At 45.3% G+C, this 18,803-nt stretch overlaps 1 protein-coding gene across 1 annotated transcript in view; it reads right to left on the bottom strand.

Annotated features, from left to right (window-relative positions):
- The window catches only part of NCKAP1L (NCK associated protein 1 like), a 42,482-nt gene that overhangs the window by 9,299 nt on the left and 14,380 nt on the right, over positions 1-18,803 (bottom strand). Inside the window, exons 12-26 of the mRNA XM_012534668.3 lie at positions 18,480-18,589; positions 18,176-18,308; positions 17,695-17,776; positions 17,456-17,514; positions 17,094-17,239; positions 14,699-14,831; positions 14,290-14,409; positions 11,997-12,142; positions 11,557-11,688; positions 8,079-8,297; positions 6,435-6,565; positions 3,882-3,979; positions 3,656-3,749; positions 3,422-3,504; positions 3,046-3,126 (exon numbers count right to left, since the gene is read on the bottom strand). Coding sequence (XP_012390122.1) covers positions 3,046-3,126; positions 3,422-3,504; positions 3,656-3,749; positions 3,882-3,979; positions 6,435-6,565; positions 8,079-8,297; positions 11,557-11,688; positions 11,997-12,142; positions 14,290-14,409; positions 14,699-14,831; positions 17,094-17,239; positions 17,456-17,514; positions 17,695-17,776; positions 18,176-18,308; positions 18,480-18,589 — 1,767 coding nt within the window. The remainder of the gene's footprint in view (positions 1-3,045; positions 3,127-3,421; positions 3,505-3,655; positions 3,750-3,881; positions 3,980-6,434; positions 6,566-8,078; positions 8,298-11,556; positions 11,689-11,996; positions 12,143-14,289; positions 14,410-14,698; positions 14,832-17,093; positions 17,240-17,455; positions 17,515-17,694; positions 17,777-18,175; positions 18,309-18,479; positions 18,590-18,803) is intronic.

Raw genomic sequence — 18,803 nt, 5'->3', positions numbered from 1 at the left:
TGCTTCCCTCTTCTAGAGTGTCCTTTCTTCTTGAGAGATGATAGAAAATATATATATTGGTCCCTGCCCCTGGTTCCTGACACAGGGCTCCTAAAACCCTTGTAATTCCCTAAGTGATAAAAGCACTAGGAACATTTTTTTGGTCTTATGTGGCAGCTCTGGGTGTGCTCCCGAACAGCTCCCGGAGGCGGCTGCTCCCCAGAAAGACCATGCTTGGGTAGAAGTTGGGAATTTCCAGCCGCACCACACCCCCACTGCTCCAGAGAGGGGAGCGGGCCTGGATATAGGGTTAATAATTGATCATGCCTACGTGAAGAAGCCTCCATAAAACCCCAACAGGACGGAGTTCAGAGAGCCTCCAGGTTGAGGACACATCCACGGACCAGGAGGGTGATGCAGCCCAACTCCACGGGGACAGAAGCTCCGGCCCTCAGGATCCTCCCAGACCTCGCCCCACGTATCTCTCCATCTGGCTGTTTATCTTATATCCTTTATCACATCCTTTAATAAACTGGTAGATGTGTTTCCCTGAGTTCTGTGAGCCACTCTAGCAAATTAATGGAAAATAAGGAGGGGGATATTGGAACCTCCGACCTACAGCCGGTTGGTCAGAAGCACAGGTGACAACTCAGGTTTGCAACTGGCTTCTGAAGCGGGGAGTAGGTGCAGACTTGTGGGAGTGAACCTTTAACCTGTGTGATCTGACACTATCTCCAGGTAGATAGTGTCAGAATTAAGTCTCAGGACACCCAACTGGTGTCACAGAGATTTGGTGGGGGAAAAACCTCCACACATTTGGTGACCAGAAGTGTCAGAAGTGAAGTGTTCTGTGTGAGAGGAAAGAAGACTCACAGGAGAGAAACACGCAGGAAAGAACTGGGTTTTTCCCTACATAGGAAGGAAAAAAGTCTAGAGTTTTTCCTATTTACCTCTCCTCTACTTATATCTAAGTGACACCCACCCTTGAGGCCTAACTCAATCTCATATTCTCTATGGCGCCCTCCCTGCTGACCTCAGCCCAAGCTCATCTCTCCCTCCTTAACCTGGTGCCACTTACTTCACAGTGGTCACACACAGCACCTGGTATCATCAGTTTTCTTTTCAGATTGGAGGTGAGACGTATGGCTTATCTCATCAACTAGATTACAATTTTTTTTTTTTAACCTCATGGCATAGAGAGGGGAGAAAAAGGCTTTGGAGTGAGAAGATCTGGGCTCAAATCCTAGCATCACCACTTACTAAATGTGTGACCTTGGCTAAAAGTTACTTAACTTCTTCAAGCCTCCATTTTCTCATCTGTAAAAGTGGGATAATGATACCTACCTCACAAAGTTGCTGTGAAGATTAAATTAGACCACATGTGTAAAGTATCTAACCTAGTGACTCACAGAGTCACTAAGACACTAATAACCGTTGTCCCTTTCGCTCTACTTCCTTTCTCTCAAAGCCAGGAACTCTGCATTTCTTTTATCCTCTCTAGGCTTTAACACAATGCTAAGCACATAGAAGGCATTCAGTTAATATTGATTGATTGATTCCTGAATCCCTCACTGTACTTAGAATCAGGTTCCCAAGATGTAGCCCCAAACACCCACCCACAAATTACTAAGACCCCTTTCGAGGTTAAAAAAAAAAAAAAAGACTTGAAAATGTTCTGAGAGAACAAGGATAACTGTTTCAACAGTAGATAACTAAGTAGAGTGTCTTATGCAAAGAACCCCACAGACATAACAATAAACACACTGCCTGTGGTGCTGGACACAGAAAGTTAACCTCAGCCACATTCTGCTCTGCCCTTTATTTAAATTCCCTACTAACTAAATAACCCTGCTCATGGCACCCATGACCTAGGAGATCAGGGACCTGGTCCATGACCTGTGGTTTTCTGGAGGAAGAAAGTGATCATTGAAGGAGCTTCTGTTCTCTTCTCCTAATCTTCTCACCCCTCTGAGGCAGTAACAGAATCTCTGACGGACAGGTCATCCCCCACGCCACCCGACCTGCTCATTCTCCCAGGCAGGCAGAGCCTAAAGCTCGGAGCTGCCTGGGAGATGCCAGCTAGACACACTCCTGACAGGCCAGAGAGTTCAGCCCCACCACCAACACCTGCCTGAACCCCAGGCTCACCGTGACACCAAAGACCTGCCCTGAAGGAGCAGCCAATCCAGTGAAATGTCACCCCCTCAGGGCCCGTGACCCCTTGACCCTCATCATCTGATTTCAGGCAGAGAGGAGGAAATGTTCACAACTCTTTTGACCTCAAGGTAAAGGAAGTTTTTTTCTCTAAGTTTTCTTTTTTTTTCCTGACTACTTCCTGTTAACCAGTTTCCTCTTCTCACAGACCTCCCTCCGTTAACGGAATCAATTATAAGAGAAGTGCCCTGCCCTGTGCATTTGAAGGCCCTTGTTCCCAGCCTTCAGCTGTATTTCCTGCAAAACATACTTGTTTGTTCTAGGTGATTCAAAAGGCAAGCTGACATGAGGTGGGGGAGGGGGAATGGATGTTTAACTTGGGTGCTTACAGAGTCCCCTCCGCCTTTCCCCATCTCTAGAGGAAATGAGGCCCAAGGCAGGTGACACACACACAGAGGAACCAGAAAGTTTCAGAACTAGGAGGAAGAAAAGGCCAGAAAAAGAACGGAAAATCTGAGGGCAGACAGGGTGGGTAGGAATGGAAGAAAAAAAATTTACAAAAAGTACCCAGGCTCCTGACTAAAGAGGGGACTTGTCTGCATATAGTTGGGTATCTAATTTGGACATCTTAGGAGAAAAGCTGTAGAAACTATCCTAGAACTTACTCCTCTCCCTCCAGTAACGTTTCCCTAGCCCCCGCAGGATCTCCCCAGGGCTCCCCAGCTGTGCACCCTCTCGCCTGACCAACGCCCCTCCCTCCACAAAAATCTCCCCCAACGTGTTTCTATTCAAATTCTGGCTCTTCTCCCTGCAGTATTCTTCAGAGCCCCCTCTCCCTTACTAGATCCTAGCTCCATCCATTTTCAACAACAAAAATCTCCTAATTAGATTCCACTTTGCACTCTCCCATACCTTGATATCTGTGTCTGGGGTGACAAACTCCTTCAGGCATTCAATGGGACCCATAAGAAATGGGCAGTGGGAGGAGAAAACCTGGAGGAAAGAGAGTACAAATGAGTCCAAGGGACAGTGGCCGATGCCTTCAAACAGGTGGAAACAAAGAAACAAAAAAAAGGCCTCAGCTTAGATAAGAACCTAGCCAGCTTCCCATGCCACTTCTCTCCTCATGCGTCTAGGTTTCTTCAGCTCAACTAGCCTCAAAGAACTTCCAGTACCTCTACCGAATTAAGCTCCGTTCTCCTCAATGCTCACCAACCCTTTCCACAACTTCTCACACAAGCCCTACCCAAGGCTTTATCCTGTGGCAGCCCCCTCTCCCCCAGCTCACCTCCCGAAGTCCCTCTTGGGCCATGGCCCTAAAACTGAGGATAACTCCAATGATGGTCATACGCTTCAGTACATTATCAGCCCCTGAGGAGAAAGAAGAGCGTTCAAGAAGAGAACTCAGGAGAATGGCAACGGTTTTGCTTCTTCAGACCCAGCCTAGGCCCCAGAGCCCCAAAAACCTGTCATCCACAATGCTTTTCCCACAGTTCCTTCTCCCTTTAGGAGACGTGCTCACCCATCAGCTGGGGAAGCAGAGAAGCCATCAAGTCTGCCTTGCTAAAGTTGGATCTGATCTGAACAAGCACATCCATGTTTTCCACCACCAGCTTCTGCGGCCGGGACACAGAGCCATTAAGCACGAAAAGATGAGACCCATGGTACATCTTCCCCCCAGTCTCCTACCCCTACCCTTCTTCCCCCGGGGGCTGGACCTTCTTCCCGGGGGCTTGCTTCCACGGTACCTTCAGCTCCACGATCTGAGAGGTCACATGCCACATCAGGTTTTCACTCAGGAACTTCATGCCATAGGGGCCCAGGAGTTCAGCCAAAGCCCGCAACTCTGGAATAGAGTCACAGAGGCCCCAGGTGGGACTCAGAGAACGCCGGTGCGTTTGCACAATAGCTATAGGGTAACGTGAACACCTTAAGTGTTTTCCAGCAAGGAAAGGAAGTGGGAAGTTGGAGAGCAAACGTAGCCTGAAATCCTGTATTCAGGTGAGAGGTCTGGCCTGCCTGTGGGACAATTTACCCTCTCCCCACTGGTACCCACACCAAGACGTACCACAAATGATAACTATTTACTTTTCATTCCCATAAGAATCTAGACTTTCCCAGTCCCTTTACATGGCCCTGGACTTTACTCTTGCTGGACCAGTCCCTTTACATGGCCCTGGACTTTACTCTTGCTGGACCAGTCCCTTTACATGGCCCTGGACTTTACTCTTGCTGGACTAGCTGCACTAGCTTTATCAGATGTTAAGCTCCTCTCTGAGTCTCAGTTCACTTCTCTGTAAAATGAAGAAATTAATATCCACTCTGAATACCTCCCAGAGTTGATATGATAGCATAATCAGTACACATCCCCAGACTCCCAGTTGTCTTTTCCCCTAAATTCTTCTTCCCTCAAGTCTGCCCCATTACCTTATCCCTCCCTACCCAACCTGCTTCTGGCCCTTTGTGAATTAAATAAAACCTGGCTGAGGAAATCCCATGTTAGAAACACTAGTGACAAATTCAGACAGGGAAGAGCTCCAGCTATGACCTTTGGCTATGGGCGGTCCCAGCAGAGAAAACCATAAAGACCAGAAGTAACAAGAGACCAGTAGAGGAAAGGTGAGTTTAATATAGTTAACAAGAGTTCAGAGGGAAAAGGAAATCAAGGCTCCACACTCAAGTGTTTAAAGGCAGGACCAGTTGATCTCCACCTCTACCATTGACAAAGGAAGTGGAACTGGTCACAGTAGCTGACACAGAGCCTCATGTGGAATAAATACTAAACATTTTTAGTCACCTATTTACAATAGGAACAACTGAGCTGAGAACTAGAAAAGGATTTCCAAACTGGTCAACTTAGATAATTCTAAAATGGCTGACAGAGAGGCAGAGGGGCTGAACTGCCTTCTCTGGAGAAAAGACACACTGATCTACTGATTTGGATCTGCCAACTCTCCTTACTCTGGTCCTCTCTAGGCTAGTAACCCTAGGGCATCCTTCTCTATCCATCTATCTATTTTTGCAGCAGCATTGCCCCATCACCATGGTAACCCAGGGAAATTGGGGTGGGGGTGGTAGAAGGGGGAATCAGCATTACCTCCTGCGGCTCGTCAGTTGTCAGAGAGACCTAAAGCTGATTTTAGATGCTGCCTACAGTCTGTGGGAGGAGCTGATAAGAAGGGGACATCTGAAGCCTCCAACAGGTAAAGGGTAGGGTCAGCTCACTGATGGAGTCAGTATGAGGGTAAGAAGAAGGCAGAGCTGGAAAACAGAACTGTATACTCTGACTTTCATAACACCCCCCAAGGAAGGGGAAGAATGGAGAGGGCAGGGTCATTGAAACATCTCCTACCTGTCTCAGATACCACGCGGGGTCCATGATTTACATGGAGGTGAGAGGAAGGAGGAAGCAGTAGGATAGTTCATGAATCAGTCAGTCAGTAAAACAAATCTATTAAAAAGGATCTGCATGGCTTCAAGCCCTCTTTAAAAAGAGAATAATTTCCCAACTCATTCACGACACACTCCTCATCTGCCTGCCTTGAGACACAAAAGCGCTTCTATACACTGGGAAGCAGCATGACATAGTGACTAAGCGCCCAGGCTCTGGAATTTGACTGCCTTGAGTTGAAATCCCAGTTCTACCATCTATGAATGATGTATGACCTTAATCAAGCTCCTTAACCTCTCTGTGTCTCAGTGTCCTCATCTGCAAAATGGGGGTAATAAGAGTACCTACCTCAAGGCTGCTGTGAGGAGTAAAGGAGTTAAATACATGTGAACATTTAGAGCCAAGCCCACACTAAATGTCATCCATTAGCTCATCATCATTATTAAACATCAGCAATCCAAGCACTAGCTAAGGCTCTAAAACTTATCCCTCAGGAAGAAGATGCCATGATGTCAGACCACTGTTTAATAATTCCAAACATCAGAATGTCCTCCTTACATTTATCCTTTACCCCTCATTATATGTCCTACTCTTTACTCTTTGTGGAAATGGAAAATAACCATTTACTACCCTTCGAAGAATAAATCCTTTCAGTGACTTGAGTGCCCCTGCCTAGCTCCTAACTCCCCGCATCTTCCCTCTCCACCTTCAACCCCCAAGCCACTCCTCAGTTCTGGGTCTCACTTGAAATCTCTTTTTACTGTCCCTAAGGTAGAATCTAGCAGAGATCTAGAAGAGTACAGAATGAGCCTCTGGGAAGGTAGGAGAATTTAGATGGGATCCATAGGTTAAGATATTGTATTGAGGGGAAAGGTTCGGCTCCCTGACAGAGACCAGGCTCTGGGCTCACCAGAGATGTCAGAGAACTCCTCTGCGCTGAAGTTCTGCTCCCCGTCTCTGGGGAGGCTGATGAAGGCCTGCATGGCTGGTGAGAGGATAATGGTCCCACTGCTCGCCTGTCTAAGCAGACTTTCTAGGTACCTACAAGGTTGGCAAGAAAGCACAGAAGATCAGTGTTCAATCCTTTCTCCCTACCACCATCACTGGGCTCAGGAAGAGAAACTCCACCAAAGGCTGGGGTGGGGAGAAGAGACTCAAAGAAGACAGTACAACACTCTAATTAACACCCCAAGCTGTTGGCTCAAAAACAACTGGCAGTAGCGTGGTTCCGCTTTGCCTCTAACCTGCAGGGCATTTGGCTGTGCTGTCAGACGTAACGGTGTGCACGCCCTACCACCTTTACCAGCTACTGCATGCCCCTCACCCTTGGCCTTCCTCTGTCAGGTGAGACAAGTCTAAGCTGACAAGACAAAAATTCCTACTAATCGGGCTCCTCTGAAATATACTTAGCCTCAGCCTCTCCAATGAGAGTGTTGGACTAAGGGCCTAGGACCCTGGAAGCAGGTCTCAAGTCAAACCTCCTGGACAGAGAGAGGCCCCGTGAACACTTGTCATCCAGTCTCCAAATATGCCCTCCTGACCTCTGGCAAGCTGAGAAGGCCTCCAGCCAGTGTCAGGAGAGGGCGTGGCAATGCCTGCCACTCACCCAGGCACGAGCTCCGGGCCTAGGTCTTACAAAAGTCACAAGCTAACCACGGGTAGGTCAAAACCAGCACTCAAACGTGAGGTTTTTCCCTTTTAAGTTGAATCAGTTGTCAAGTTTTTGAAACTGAGAGATTTTACATTAAAATATGGATTTAGTGGGGCAGCGATCAGATGGGGCTAAGTGGTGGCCGTCGCCTTTCAGAGGGGCATGCCCTCTCCAACTACTCAAAGTCCCCACCTAGCCCACAACACCCATTTACCTTACCTGCCAGGCCCCTGTTGGCATTTTATTGTAAACCTTGTCTCAGTCTTTCTCCCTCCTCAGGGGGTTCTTTGCAGCCGGGCGGGCTCCTGCCGAGCTGATACTGGATTAAGAACGCCACCCAGTGGCTTAGGGAGGTAGGAATCCAGCTCCTCTCCATCCTTAACCCTCAAAGGAAATACTGCTGACCCCTGCCTCCTCCAGTCTGGAGGAGGAGGCCCCTTTCGCTATGAAGAGCAATCTACTAGACGCGACACGGTCATGTCGGGAGGTAAGGAGGCAGTGCTCCGGAGAGATGGTGTGAGACAGAATGGTCTCCAGGGGGAGAAACTGGACAAAGAGAGAAATAAAAAAGAACTTCAGAAAGAGGAAGAGAGATCATTTGAAATGAAAACAGTAAGAATCCAGAAAAGGAAGGTTAAGAACAGCAGATTAAGAGGAAAAGGGTCAAATTGTTACAGAGTAGATCAATGGATGTTACATGGAAGCTTAGAAAGAGACCTCATGGTGGACAGAGGGGATCTGAGTTTGCCCCAGCTTACAGCTCCAGTCCTCGGGCAGAAACAGGCTTCTGTTTGGGGGTCTATGACCCTAGGAGCTAAAATGCCTGGTCCCGAGGTCCTACTGCATAAAGGAAAAAGTGCTAACAAAGAAGCAAGGCAGCGAGAGAGGATAAGCAACACTGACCAATTTGTGTACAGAGTGGTGATAGTCTGTTCCCCACACGAGTCCAGTGGCTGCGTCTGCTGCAGGAGGGCGTTGCGGATGACTCTGGACACATCTGCACCCAAAAACTGGGCCAGTGACTTTATGAAACCGATGTACGCTTTGACTCCTACCAAGAGCTCAGAAGGCCTGGCGATCTCCTGGGTTGTGGCATTGTAGCCAGCCAGCCACACAATGGCTCTAAGTGACAAAAACCATAATCACAATCATAATGACAAACATAGTAACAGTTATCACATTTATACTGTGTTCTGCGTGCTGTACTATGATCTAACTACACGCATCATCTCATGTAAATCTCACAGCAACCCAATAAGGTAGGTACAATTATTATCCCCATTTTACGGATGAAGAAACTGAGACAGACCACACAGCTGTGGTGGTCTGTGAAGACCACACAGCTAGCAAGTGGCAAAGCTGGGACCTGAATCAAATAACATTTGATTCTCAATCACCATGCTCTTCTGCCTCCTCTGGAGAAATTAAATCAGGTGGTAAAAGACCTGGGCTCCCAAATGCCATCTAACAGTACGTGCTTGCTTACAACCTCCTGCATTCTCAGGGCCAGCATTTGTCTTTTCTCCTCGGAAAGACTTAGTTCCAATGACTGTCAGAAATGGAAAACCACACCCAGAAATCCTTAGAGGTGCAGTGCAATCCCAAGTGGCCACGGGATGCCAGGTGGAGAGAGGGTACACTTGGTTGGCACACATCTATAGCCAACCTTAGAGAAGGTAGAATAACTGTTCACACTGTATTATTTTAGGGGCACACCAGGAACACCCCTCCTCACTGGACTCCCAGCCCCTTCCAAAATACCTTCCCCAGGAACCTGAGAATTCACAATTAGAGTCAGTCCTCTGCCTGAGGCTTTCTTCCTTGTTAAAATGTAAACAGTAGGGGAAAGAGGAACATTAGACTTTGCCAACACAAGCTTTTGTCAGTCATCTGCACATCAGTATGAAAGAGTCCATCAGGTTCTCCCTAAAGCCACAGATGTTTGGGCGTTTTTTGTTTGTTCCGTGTTTTTGGAAAACTTTATGGCAGGGGAGGGGAAGGGAACAGGAGGGCCTACTCCCCAGATGAAAAGGAAGAGAGAAGAGGTACCCCTTGAGGAAAAATACTACGGAAGGGACAGATGGGAGGCAAGCCTAATCTATTTTAGAGTTTTCATTGAGGCCAAACCTTTAGGCCAACTTCCAGGCTTTAGGAACAATGATGCCAGTGACATGCTGCTCCAGGGCCTAGAAACCATTGCCAGCTTCTGAAGGTTTACACATGGATGATCATCAAATTGTCATCTTCTTGACATTTTACATGCACCTGAGACACTTCCTTCCATATAGCTAAAGTGTACGGAATGAAAACGAACTAATTTTACTGTCACCCAAGCAAAAAACTAATTGAAAAATTAGCCTGCATCTCCTACAGTCAAGGCACAGACTCCTAACTGTTCTCCCTACTCCTGTCCTTGGCCCCCCTAGTGCAGACAGAGTGAACCTACTGAAATGTTGAGTGAAATCATGTTCCTGCTCTGCTCAAACCATGCCTAGGCTCCCCGTCTCACTCAGAATCAAAGCCAAAATCCTTACGATGGCATAGAGCCACCTGAACCGTCAGTCTGCCACTCCTCCAGCCTCTCTGACCTCACGTCCTACCAGTCTCCCCCTGGCTCATACTGGTCTCCTTGTTCCCTGAACATACCAGGCATGTTCCCACCTCAGAGCCTTCGCACTTGCTGTTTCCTCCGCCCAGAATGTCCTTTCCCCAGATAGTCACCCACTTGGCTTCCTCAATTCCTTCAGGAGTTCACTCAAATGTCACTTTCTCAAGCAGGCCTTCCCTGGCCACCCTATGTAAAATTTCACCACCACCACCACTACACACTTCCCATCTCCTTTTCCTGCTTTAAACTTTCTGCTTAGCACTTATTTTCTAATCTACCATATATCCTACGTTCTTACTTTGCTTGTCTCTCCCGCTAGAAGGTAAGCTTTATGTGGCCAGGAGTCTTTATTTCTTTTGTATACTGCTGTATTAACAGCTTTGAGAACACTGATGACACACAATAGATGTTCAATAAATACTTGTTAAGTGAATGAGTAAATATACTACGTATTGCAAAATGAAACACAGAAGACTAGGAGATTATTCATAAAAAATTTTTCCCCTCACTCCCCTAATTTGCCTACTATAGTGCCCAATTTGAATATAAGGAATGTTCCTGCAGCTTCAGGGAGCAACAGAATGAGAGGCAAAGTGGAAGGAAGGGAATTTATTTTGTTGAGGCCTATATATGTCACTCATTATTATCTTTAATTCTCTACCAATTCTCAGTTACAGGTAATTCTCATTATAAGGTAAATATCATTATCCTTACTCTATAGGGTAGGAAATTAAGGCTCAAACAAGTTAGATAACCTGCTCTGATGTCTTAGCTAACAGCATCAACACAGATCTGCTGACTGCAAAGGCCCCAGTCACCCTACTAAACCAGTGATGACCAGTTCTGGTTGTTCAACAAAACCACCTATAGAGGGACTTCCCTGGTGGTCCAGTAGTAAAGAATCCGCCTTACAATTCAGGGGACACGGGTTCGATCCCTGGTCAGGGAACTAAGATCCCACATGTCGTGGGGCAACTAAGCCCGTGCACCACAACTACTAAGCTCGAGCGCCTCAACTAGAGAGCCTGTGTGCCACAAACTACAGAGTCCATGCGCTCTGGAACCCGTAAGCCACATCTACTGAGTCCACGTGCCCTGGAGCCCGCACACCACAACTAGAGAGAAGCTCACGTGCTGCAACGAAAGATCCCACACGTCTCAGCGAAGATCCAGCATGCTGCAACTAAGACCCGACGCAGCCAAAAATAAAATAAGTAAATAAATAAATAATAAAATAAATCTTAAAAAAAAAAAAGAAACCTATAAAGGTTTGGGGTTCTTTTATTTGTTTGTTTGTTTGTTTGTTTTTGGCTGCGTTGGGTCTTTGTTACTGCGCGTGGGCTTTCTCTAGTTGCGGCGAGCAGAGGTTACTCTTCGTTGCAGTGCATGGGTTTCTCATTGTGGTGGCTTCTCTTGTTGCGGAGCATGGGCACTAGGCGCACGGGCTTCAGTAGTTGTGCACACGGGCTCAGTAGTTGTGGCTCGCAGGCTCTAGAGCACAGGCTCAGTAGTTGTGGCACACGGGTTTAGTTGCTCTGCAGCATGTGGGATCTTCCTAGATCAGGGATCAAACCCGTGTCCCCTGCATTGGCAGGCAGATTCTTAACCACTGCGCCACCAGGGAAGTCTGGGTTCTTTTATTTATTTTTAATAGAGATGCTTGGAACCTATGCCAGATTGACTGCATCAGAATGACCATCAAGATGGATCTAATGGAACCCAGCTTTGAGAATGACCATACTAAGCAAACAGAAGACAACAAAAGAGTGATACCTGTTGAGTCTGGCCTCCAGATGGCTGCTGAGATACTCAGAAGGGAAGATGGTGTGTTCAAATACACAGAAGCTGTGTACATGATTCATTGTCAGTGCCAATTCTGTCAAGTTTAGGTGTAGCTTGTCCATGCTGAGTAAAATTGAGAAAGTAAAATGAGCCTCCATTACAGGTCTGGCACTGCCTGCTAGTATTTGGGGAGGATCTGTCAGGCCCATGACCCTCAGACCCCTTTCATCTTCTGGAAAAACTCAGCCTAGAAGAGTACACATTGATGGTGACTTCAAAGGCAAAGTAGAAAATTCATATTTAAGCGCTTTTCCATATCTGTCATTCCCCACCACCACTTCCGCACTCTTTTGCTGCATCACCTTCCCTCTTTCCTGTTCTCCCTTCTTTGAGGTAGTGCCCTGCTGGCCCCCTAAGGCCTAGGTCCTCACTTGGTGACAATGCTGCGGTTCTTCCGGTGACTCTCAGCTCCTGGTTTGTCCCTCTCAGGCTCTCCTTTTCTCGGAGTCTGCCTCTGCTTCATGGTTTTCTTGTTTTTGGCCTTGCTGATGGTAGTGGCACAGTGCTTAGGTAGAAGCTTTAGAAACAAACACAAGTGAATGGAGAAATGAGATTCGTTCCTAAAACTGCCGAGTAATCCATCTAACAGTTATAAATAGGTCCCTCCCTTATTGTCTGTTCTTTTCTCGTTCTGCCTTTCCCTCTCTTTCCTTCCATACATCTCTTCATTTGGAATTACTCTTAGAGCACGATAGCAGCCATGAGAAAACTGGTTTTCTTACTTAATAGTCACACTTGTTTTTTTTAAAATCCAAGCTTCTACTGTTTCCAAAAAATCAAGTCTACCTTGATGGGCAAAGGTGCGTCAACCTTGAAACTATGCAAAGCTGTCTGTGGTAGATTCTGAAAGTAGTTCCAAAAACGCAACTCCATTAGTAAGGCAACATCACTATTTATTCAAAATGATAACTTTGGAGGGGTCAATACTCATTTGCAAAAGTTTTGGTGTGTGTGAAAATAATACATAATGTTTTAGTCAACCTTGATACAGCACTGAGCAAATATCTTTAACTGTGTCTTTTGTATGTAGTAGGTATTCAAGTTGAGCGATGAATATACCCATGATTGTACTTGTTTACATATCTTCCTTGCATTAATTATTTAAATTTATTTCAAACATGTATTTGTACACCTTTCTCCCTTAAATTGGGACATTCCCCAAGGGCAGGAATTGTGTACCTTTCCTTCTGGGACCCTATCCCAAAAACCCAGCACAGGGCTTAGTGCCCAATAAATACCAAATAATATAGCAGCTAACATCGATTGAGAATCGCATACCAAATATTTAACATATGCTATTTCATTTCACCTTTATGATACTTCTTTTAAGAAACTATTTTTGGACTTCCCTGGTGGCACAGTGGTTAAGAATCCTCCTGCCAATGCAGAGGACACGGGTTCAATCCCTGGTCCAGGAGGATCCCACATGCCACAGAGCAACTAAGCCTGTGTGCCACAACTACTGAGACTGTGTGCCACAACTACTGAGCCCGTGCACCACAACTACTGAAGTCTGCATGCCTTAGAGCCCACGTGCCACAACTACTGAAGCCTGCGCACTCTAGGGCCCGTGCTCTGCAACAAGAGAAGCCACCACAATGAGAAGCCCACAAACCGCAACGAAGAGTAGCCCCCGCTCACCACAACTAGAGAAAGCCCACACACAGCAACGAAGAGCCAACACAGCCAAAAATTTAAAAAAATAAAAAGAAATTATTTTTATCCCCATTTTACATATGAGAAAATGGGAAGGTTAAGTAATAATATAACTGTGCGTATGTACACACACACACACACACACGTACGCACGCACACGCACACAAACTGACTCCCCTCCTACCAAAGTTGCTACAAAGCCTGACTCAAACCCAGGAAGGGTGGGTAGTCTAGGAAACCTGAAAGAATCCAGGGCAACAGCGGAACAAGTTCTTCATTTTCAAATTTCCTATAAACTTAGGTTGAGCTAATCATGACCGGGTGCCATGAGTCAGTCAACGGAGGGGAGGGGAAAACAACAGACGAAGACACAAAAGCAAAGCAGAAATTTCCAGCTGAAAATCAGCAAACAGAATCCAGAAGCAAAGGGAAGAATTACACTATGATGGTGAAGTATGTTGAATTAGTGATTCAATATTCAAATCTATTAACATAATTCAAAATACTAATAAAATCAGGAAGGATGACTCCTCAAAAAAAAAAAAAGAAAAGACACAAAAGCAGCCCTGGGGATAAACACAGAGGAGGTGCCTGAAAATGTTCAGATAGCTACAGATTAGGGTGCAGATGGACACAAAGGTGAGACAAGACAGGTGATCTGGGGCCACTGTTCTAAGTATGTGTACACAGGGCAGAGAGAGGAGGGGAAGTAAATTAGAAAGTTAACTCATCTCTTGGAACACTTCAAATGAAAGCACAGATTTTGTTGCAGTGCAGCTGTTCAAATTAGAGTATTTTTAGACACCTCTATTGAGTCCCAAGGGAGTAAAGACTGCCGATGGGACTACACTAAAAAAAGAAGCCCGCCATAAACTCATGTACACAAAAGCCCTAGCCCTACCTGAAAGGGTTAGAGAACTTGATGTTTGAGAAGATAAAGGTAGATAGAGGGGAAGGCACCAAGGGACTGCAGAGGGCAGACTGAAACAGAGAGAGGGCTGAGCCTACCTGCTCACTCAGTTTTCGCTGTTCAGCACAGACCTCCAGGACACAGTTGCTGGTCTGCTTGGCCAACTCTTCCAGGAAGGAGTTGCAGTGATGAAGGCCATGGTTCTTCAGGTGGGGGTACTTTGGGAAAGAGGACCCAAGGAAGAAACTGTCATCACCAGGACAACCACTTCTTCCTCATAATACTGTTCTGAGGCCCAGCCTGAGCCACCCACTCCCACAGAAGAAGAAAATGAGACCCAGAGAGAGTACACATTCTACATAAAGCTGAGACATTTAGGGACTTGCATCAGATACCTACGTTTGTACCCTTCCTGGGACCAAAATCAACCCTTGGAATTGTGTTTTGGGGGAATAAGAATGAGATGTGATTAAAGAGATGACAGGGTTTGGAGTTCAGGGTACTCACCTCCTCTGGGCACATCTCATGAGTGCAGTGGACAAAGTGAGCACAAATCAGGGGAAAAGCAATGGCATAACGCAACATGGCAGGTTCCTCCAGGGTCATAGCAAACATCTTCTCAAATGTACGAAGATGAAAGCTGCGGAAAAGGGGGAAGGACACTTACAACCAGGGTTTAGGAGCTGGTCCCTTTGAGATAGAATATTCATTCTTTCAACAAATATTTATTGATATTCATCCCTCCCTCAATTTCCCTACCCTTAAGGTAGACGGGAACCCAAGAAACTCAACCCTTTCAGACATTTTTACTGGATCCCAGGACAGGTTAGTATTGGGTTGGCCAAAAACTTCATCTGGTTTTTTTCCATAAGATGGCTCTAGTAGCACTTAGTTGTCTTTAACTTCATTCGAAACAACTTTTGTTAGATTGTATTGTGACAGCTGTCATATCAGCATGCCTTTAAAAAAAAAACTTATCAAAATTGGTGAATTTTTGTGTAGCCATTTTAGTATGGAAGATGAGAGAAAAAAAGCAACATTTTGGGCATATTATGCTTTATTATTTCAAGAAAGGTAAAAACGCAACTGAAACGCAGAAAAAGATTTGTGCAGTATATTGAGAAGGTGCTGTGGCTGCTCAAAGTTGTCAAAAGTGATTTGCAAAGTTTCGTGCTGGAGATTTCTCGCTGGACAACACTCCATGGTCGGGTAGACCAGTTGAAGTTGACAGCGATCAAATTGAGACATTAATTGAGAACAATCAATGTTATACCACGTGGGAGATAGCTGACATACTCAAAATATCCAAATCAAGAGCTGAAAATCATTTGCACCAGCTTGGTTACATTAATCGCTTTGATGTTTGGGTTCCACATAACTTAAGCAAGAAAAAAACCTCCTTGACCATATTTCCACATGTGATTCTCTACTTAAACATAAAAAAAGTTCCATTTTTAAAACAAATTGTGAAGAGCGATGAAAAGTGGATACTGTACAATAATGTGGAACGGAAGAGATCGTGGGGCAAGCGAAACGAACCACCACCAACCACACCAAAGGCTGGGCTTCATCGAAAGAAGGTGCATATGGTGGGACTGGAAGAGGGTCCTCTATTATGAGCTCCTTCCGGAAAACCAAATGATTAATTCCAACAAGTACTGCTCCCAGTTAGATCAACTGAAAGCAGCACTCAACGAAAAGCATCCGGAATTAGTCAACAGAAAACACATAATCTTCCATCAGGATAACGCAAGACCACGTGTTTCTTCGTTATAGCTTGGCTGTTATAGCTTGGCTGGGAAGTTCTGATCCACCCGCAGTATTGCACCTTCAGATTTCCATTTATTTCGGTCTTTACAAAAATTCTCTTCATGGAGAGAATTTCAATTCCCTGGAAGACTGTAAAAGGCACCTGGAACAGTTCTTTGAGCAAAAAGATAAAAAGTTTTGGGAAGATGGAATTATGAAGCTGCCTGAAAAATGGCAGAAGGTAGTGGAACAAAAGGGTTAATACATTGTTCAATAAAGTTCTTGGTGAAAATGAAAAATGTGTGTTTCATTTTTATGTTAAAAACCAAAGGAACCTTTTGGCCAACCCAATAATACCTCCTTCCCTTTTCTTATACAAAATTTGCTATTCCTCCCTCAGAATCTCTGCATGATTTGGGCCCTGATTTAGAAGTCCCTCAGTATTACTAATTCACATCTCTCTCAAAACTTGACACTCAGGCTCCAGAAAACTTTCTCTGATTAATTTCATGAGGCTGATCTTTCCTCAACCCTGTATTCTCTCAACATCATGCACATTTGCCATTATTATGTTGATGTCCTTTTCACATGTGGGTATTATACCTCCCCACTCATGCTGAATGCAGAGAGCAGAGCCAACATATTGTGTTGGGTGTTTGATCCCTCAAAGGGTAGAGTTATGAACAACAGTGGTCACTTAGTAAAGGCCGAATGATACCCAAGGAAGACAAACTCATTTGCATTCTCTAAAGACCCTGTTCCCCGGCCCTCCCAATTATTTTCAGTCCTCTCCACTAAACTTCCAAGTTTTCCATGTCTCTTTTAAATCACAATGTCCCAAGAATAAAAAGAAGAAGGAGGTTCCACATATAACCGTGAGGAAAAGATAATCAATGAATTATCCCAGAGAAGAGAATGCTGTGTAAAGTCCAAATGGCTTTCCTAAAGAAAGCCAACACAAAAGGGAATCAACTTCAAATTCCTACCACTTGATAAAAGCTGGAAAGAAGAAGCTGTGGAGTTTGAGCATCCGTCTTTAAAGTGATCTCAAAGAAAACAAGCCTTTCCTGTGTATCTGGGGGAATTAGAGTCCTCCACAGAGGCCAGGCAAGAGATCGGGTCAATTGATAAAGAGCTCTGAGTCAGGACATACCAGAAAGTAGATAAATCAGAAGTTTCCACCAGCATATTCTCTACTGAGTCCAGCATTTGAGAGTGAAAGACAATGAGGTTCATCACCTTGGCTAAGTCAGGGTTCTCGTGCAGGTGCAGGGGAGCCTTAGCCACACTGGTATACGCCTATGGTTGGAGTTCGGAAAAGGGTGGAGAAAAACAAGATAAATGAAAAAGACTCCCAGCCTTGGGACTACAGTTTGGCTGGTATTTGTCCTGTCCAATCAGCAGTTTTCAGTGTTGAATCATTCCATACAGCAGAGCTTAGGAGTTAGAAAGAGAAGGGATTGTGAGGGAGAGAAAACCTTGAGAATGGGGGACCATTAACAGAAACAGACCTACCTGTAGACGGAACCAGTCCAGCCTCAATCCAGAAAATTCAAATTTTTCTCCATTATCAACTGCAAGAAAAATAGAAGTTTAAAAGGAAATAATAAAACAGCACCTCTATCCAACTGCATGGAATGGTATAATAGGTCCTCTTCAAAGTCATCTTGGCTATTCCCTGGCTCAAGAGATCAATATTTCTAGAAAAAAAGATGTTTGCCCTCACTCTTCCTCCTCCAATTCCCTCCAGTTACCTTGCTTGAGATTCAGAGAGGAGAGAGTATTGACGAATGAGGACATTATGATGGACTCCTCCTCAGGACACACAGACAGGTTCTAAAAGAGAAGGTGGAGTTTCCGTCAAGGAGGTATAAGTTCCACCAAGAGAGAAACAAGACCACAAGGCTCAGTCAGTGTATGAAGGTAGGAAGAGCTGCCAAGTGCCACAAACAAAGAGAAAGAGCCAAACAAGACATGGAGGAACCTCCCTGAGTTCCCTGCCATGCTAACACCCAACTGCCTTTTACTCTTCTCTCCTATTTCTGTGCAGCCTCACTTGGGGAAAAAAATTGCTATGGTTATTAGTCCTTCTTTTTAATTTTAACAAACATAGAGGGGAAAATCAGGCTTTTTGACAGACAATCTACAGAGCATGAGATTCAGCCAGGGTGGCCCCCAGGGGAAAATGACCAGGGATCACCCCCAAATTTCCAAAGTATCATCAATTAAACATACTTGAATGATGTCACTGAGCACAAGAGCATCAAATCTGGCCAGGTACTGAAGGTGGTATTGCTCTATCACCTTGACGTGTCTTCGGACCAGAGCCCTAATCTCCTCCAACAAGAAAAGCAGTTCTGCAATGCTCCTACAAAGTCGAGGATGAGAACAGAGAGCTGTAGGAGACTGAAAACGTGACCCGAAACAAAGACAGCGACAACAGGGCAGAAACTGAGACCTCCCGAGGTCATCTGATGTCCCCCCGTCCCTTTTCCCAGTCCATCTAAGGTCAAGATTCTTAACCATGCCAAGTACTAACGAGTCAGCGTAGTCCTCAGGTGTCTTCGTCTTGGTGACATTTTCTGTGTGGCGAACCAGCCAAGTGACCTCATCACGAATGAAGGACAGGGCCATGAAAGCAAAAAGCGCCTAAGGAGGGGACAGGGACTATGAGAATTTTCAACTTTATAAATGGATTTCAAAGCACAGAGAAGACTATCATGAAAATATGCATATGGAAACAACTGTGTAACCGTACCAACAGTGGTATCCAATACTAAACACAGAGACTCACAAAAAACTATCTGTCTTCAATTAGTTCACAGTCAAATAGAGGATAAGGCAAGTACACAAATAGCTATAA

This window comes from Orcinus orca, chromosome 11 (genome assembly GCF_937001465.1).
Source record: "Orcinus orca chromosome 11, mOrcOrc1.1, whole genome shotgun sequence".
Classification (NCBI taxonomy): domain Eukaryota; kingdom Metazoa; phylum Chordata; class Mammalia; order Artiodactyla; family Delphinidae; genus Orcinus; species Orcinus orca.
The sequence above is the reverse complement of the archived record's forward strand: the minus strand, read 5'-3'. Positions and strand labels throughout refer to the sequence as shown.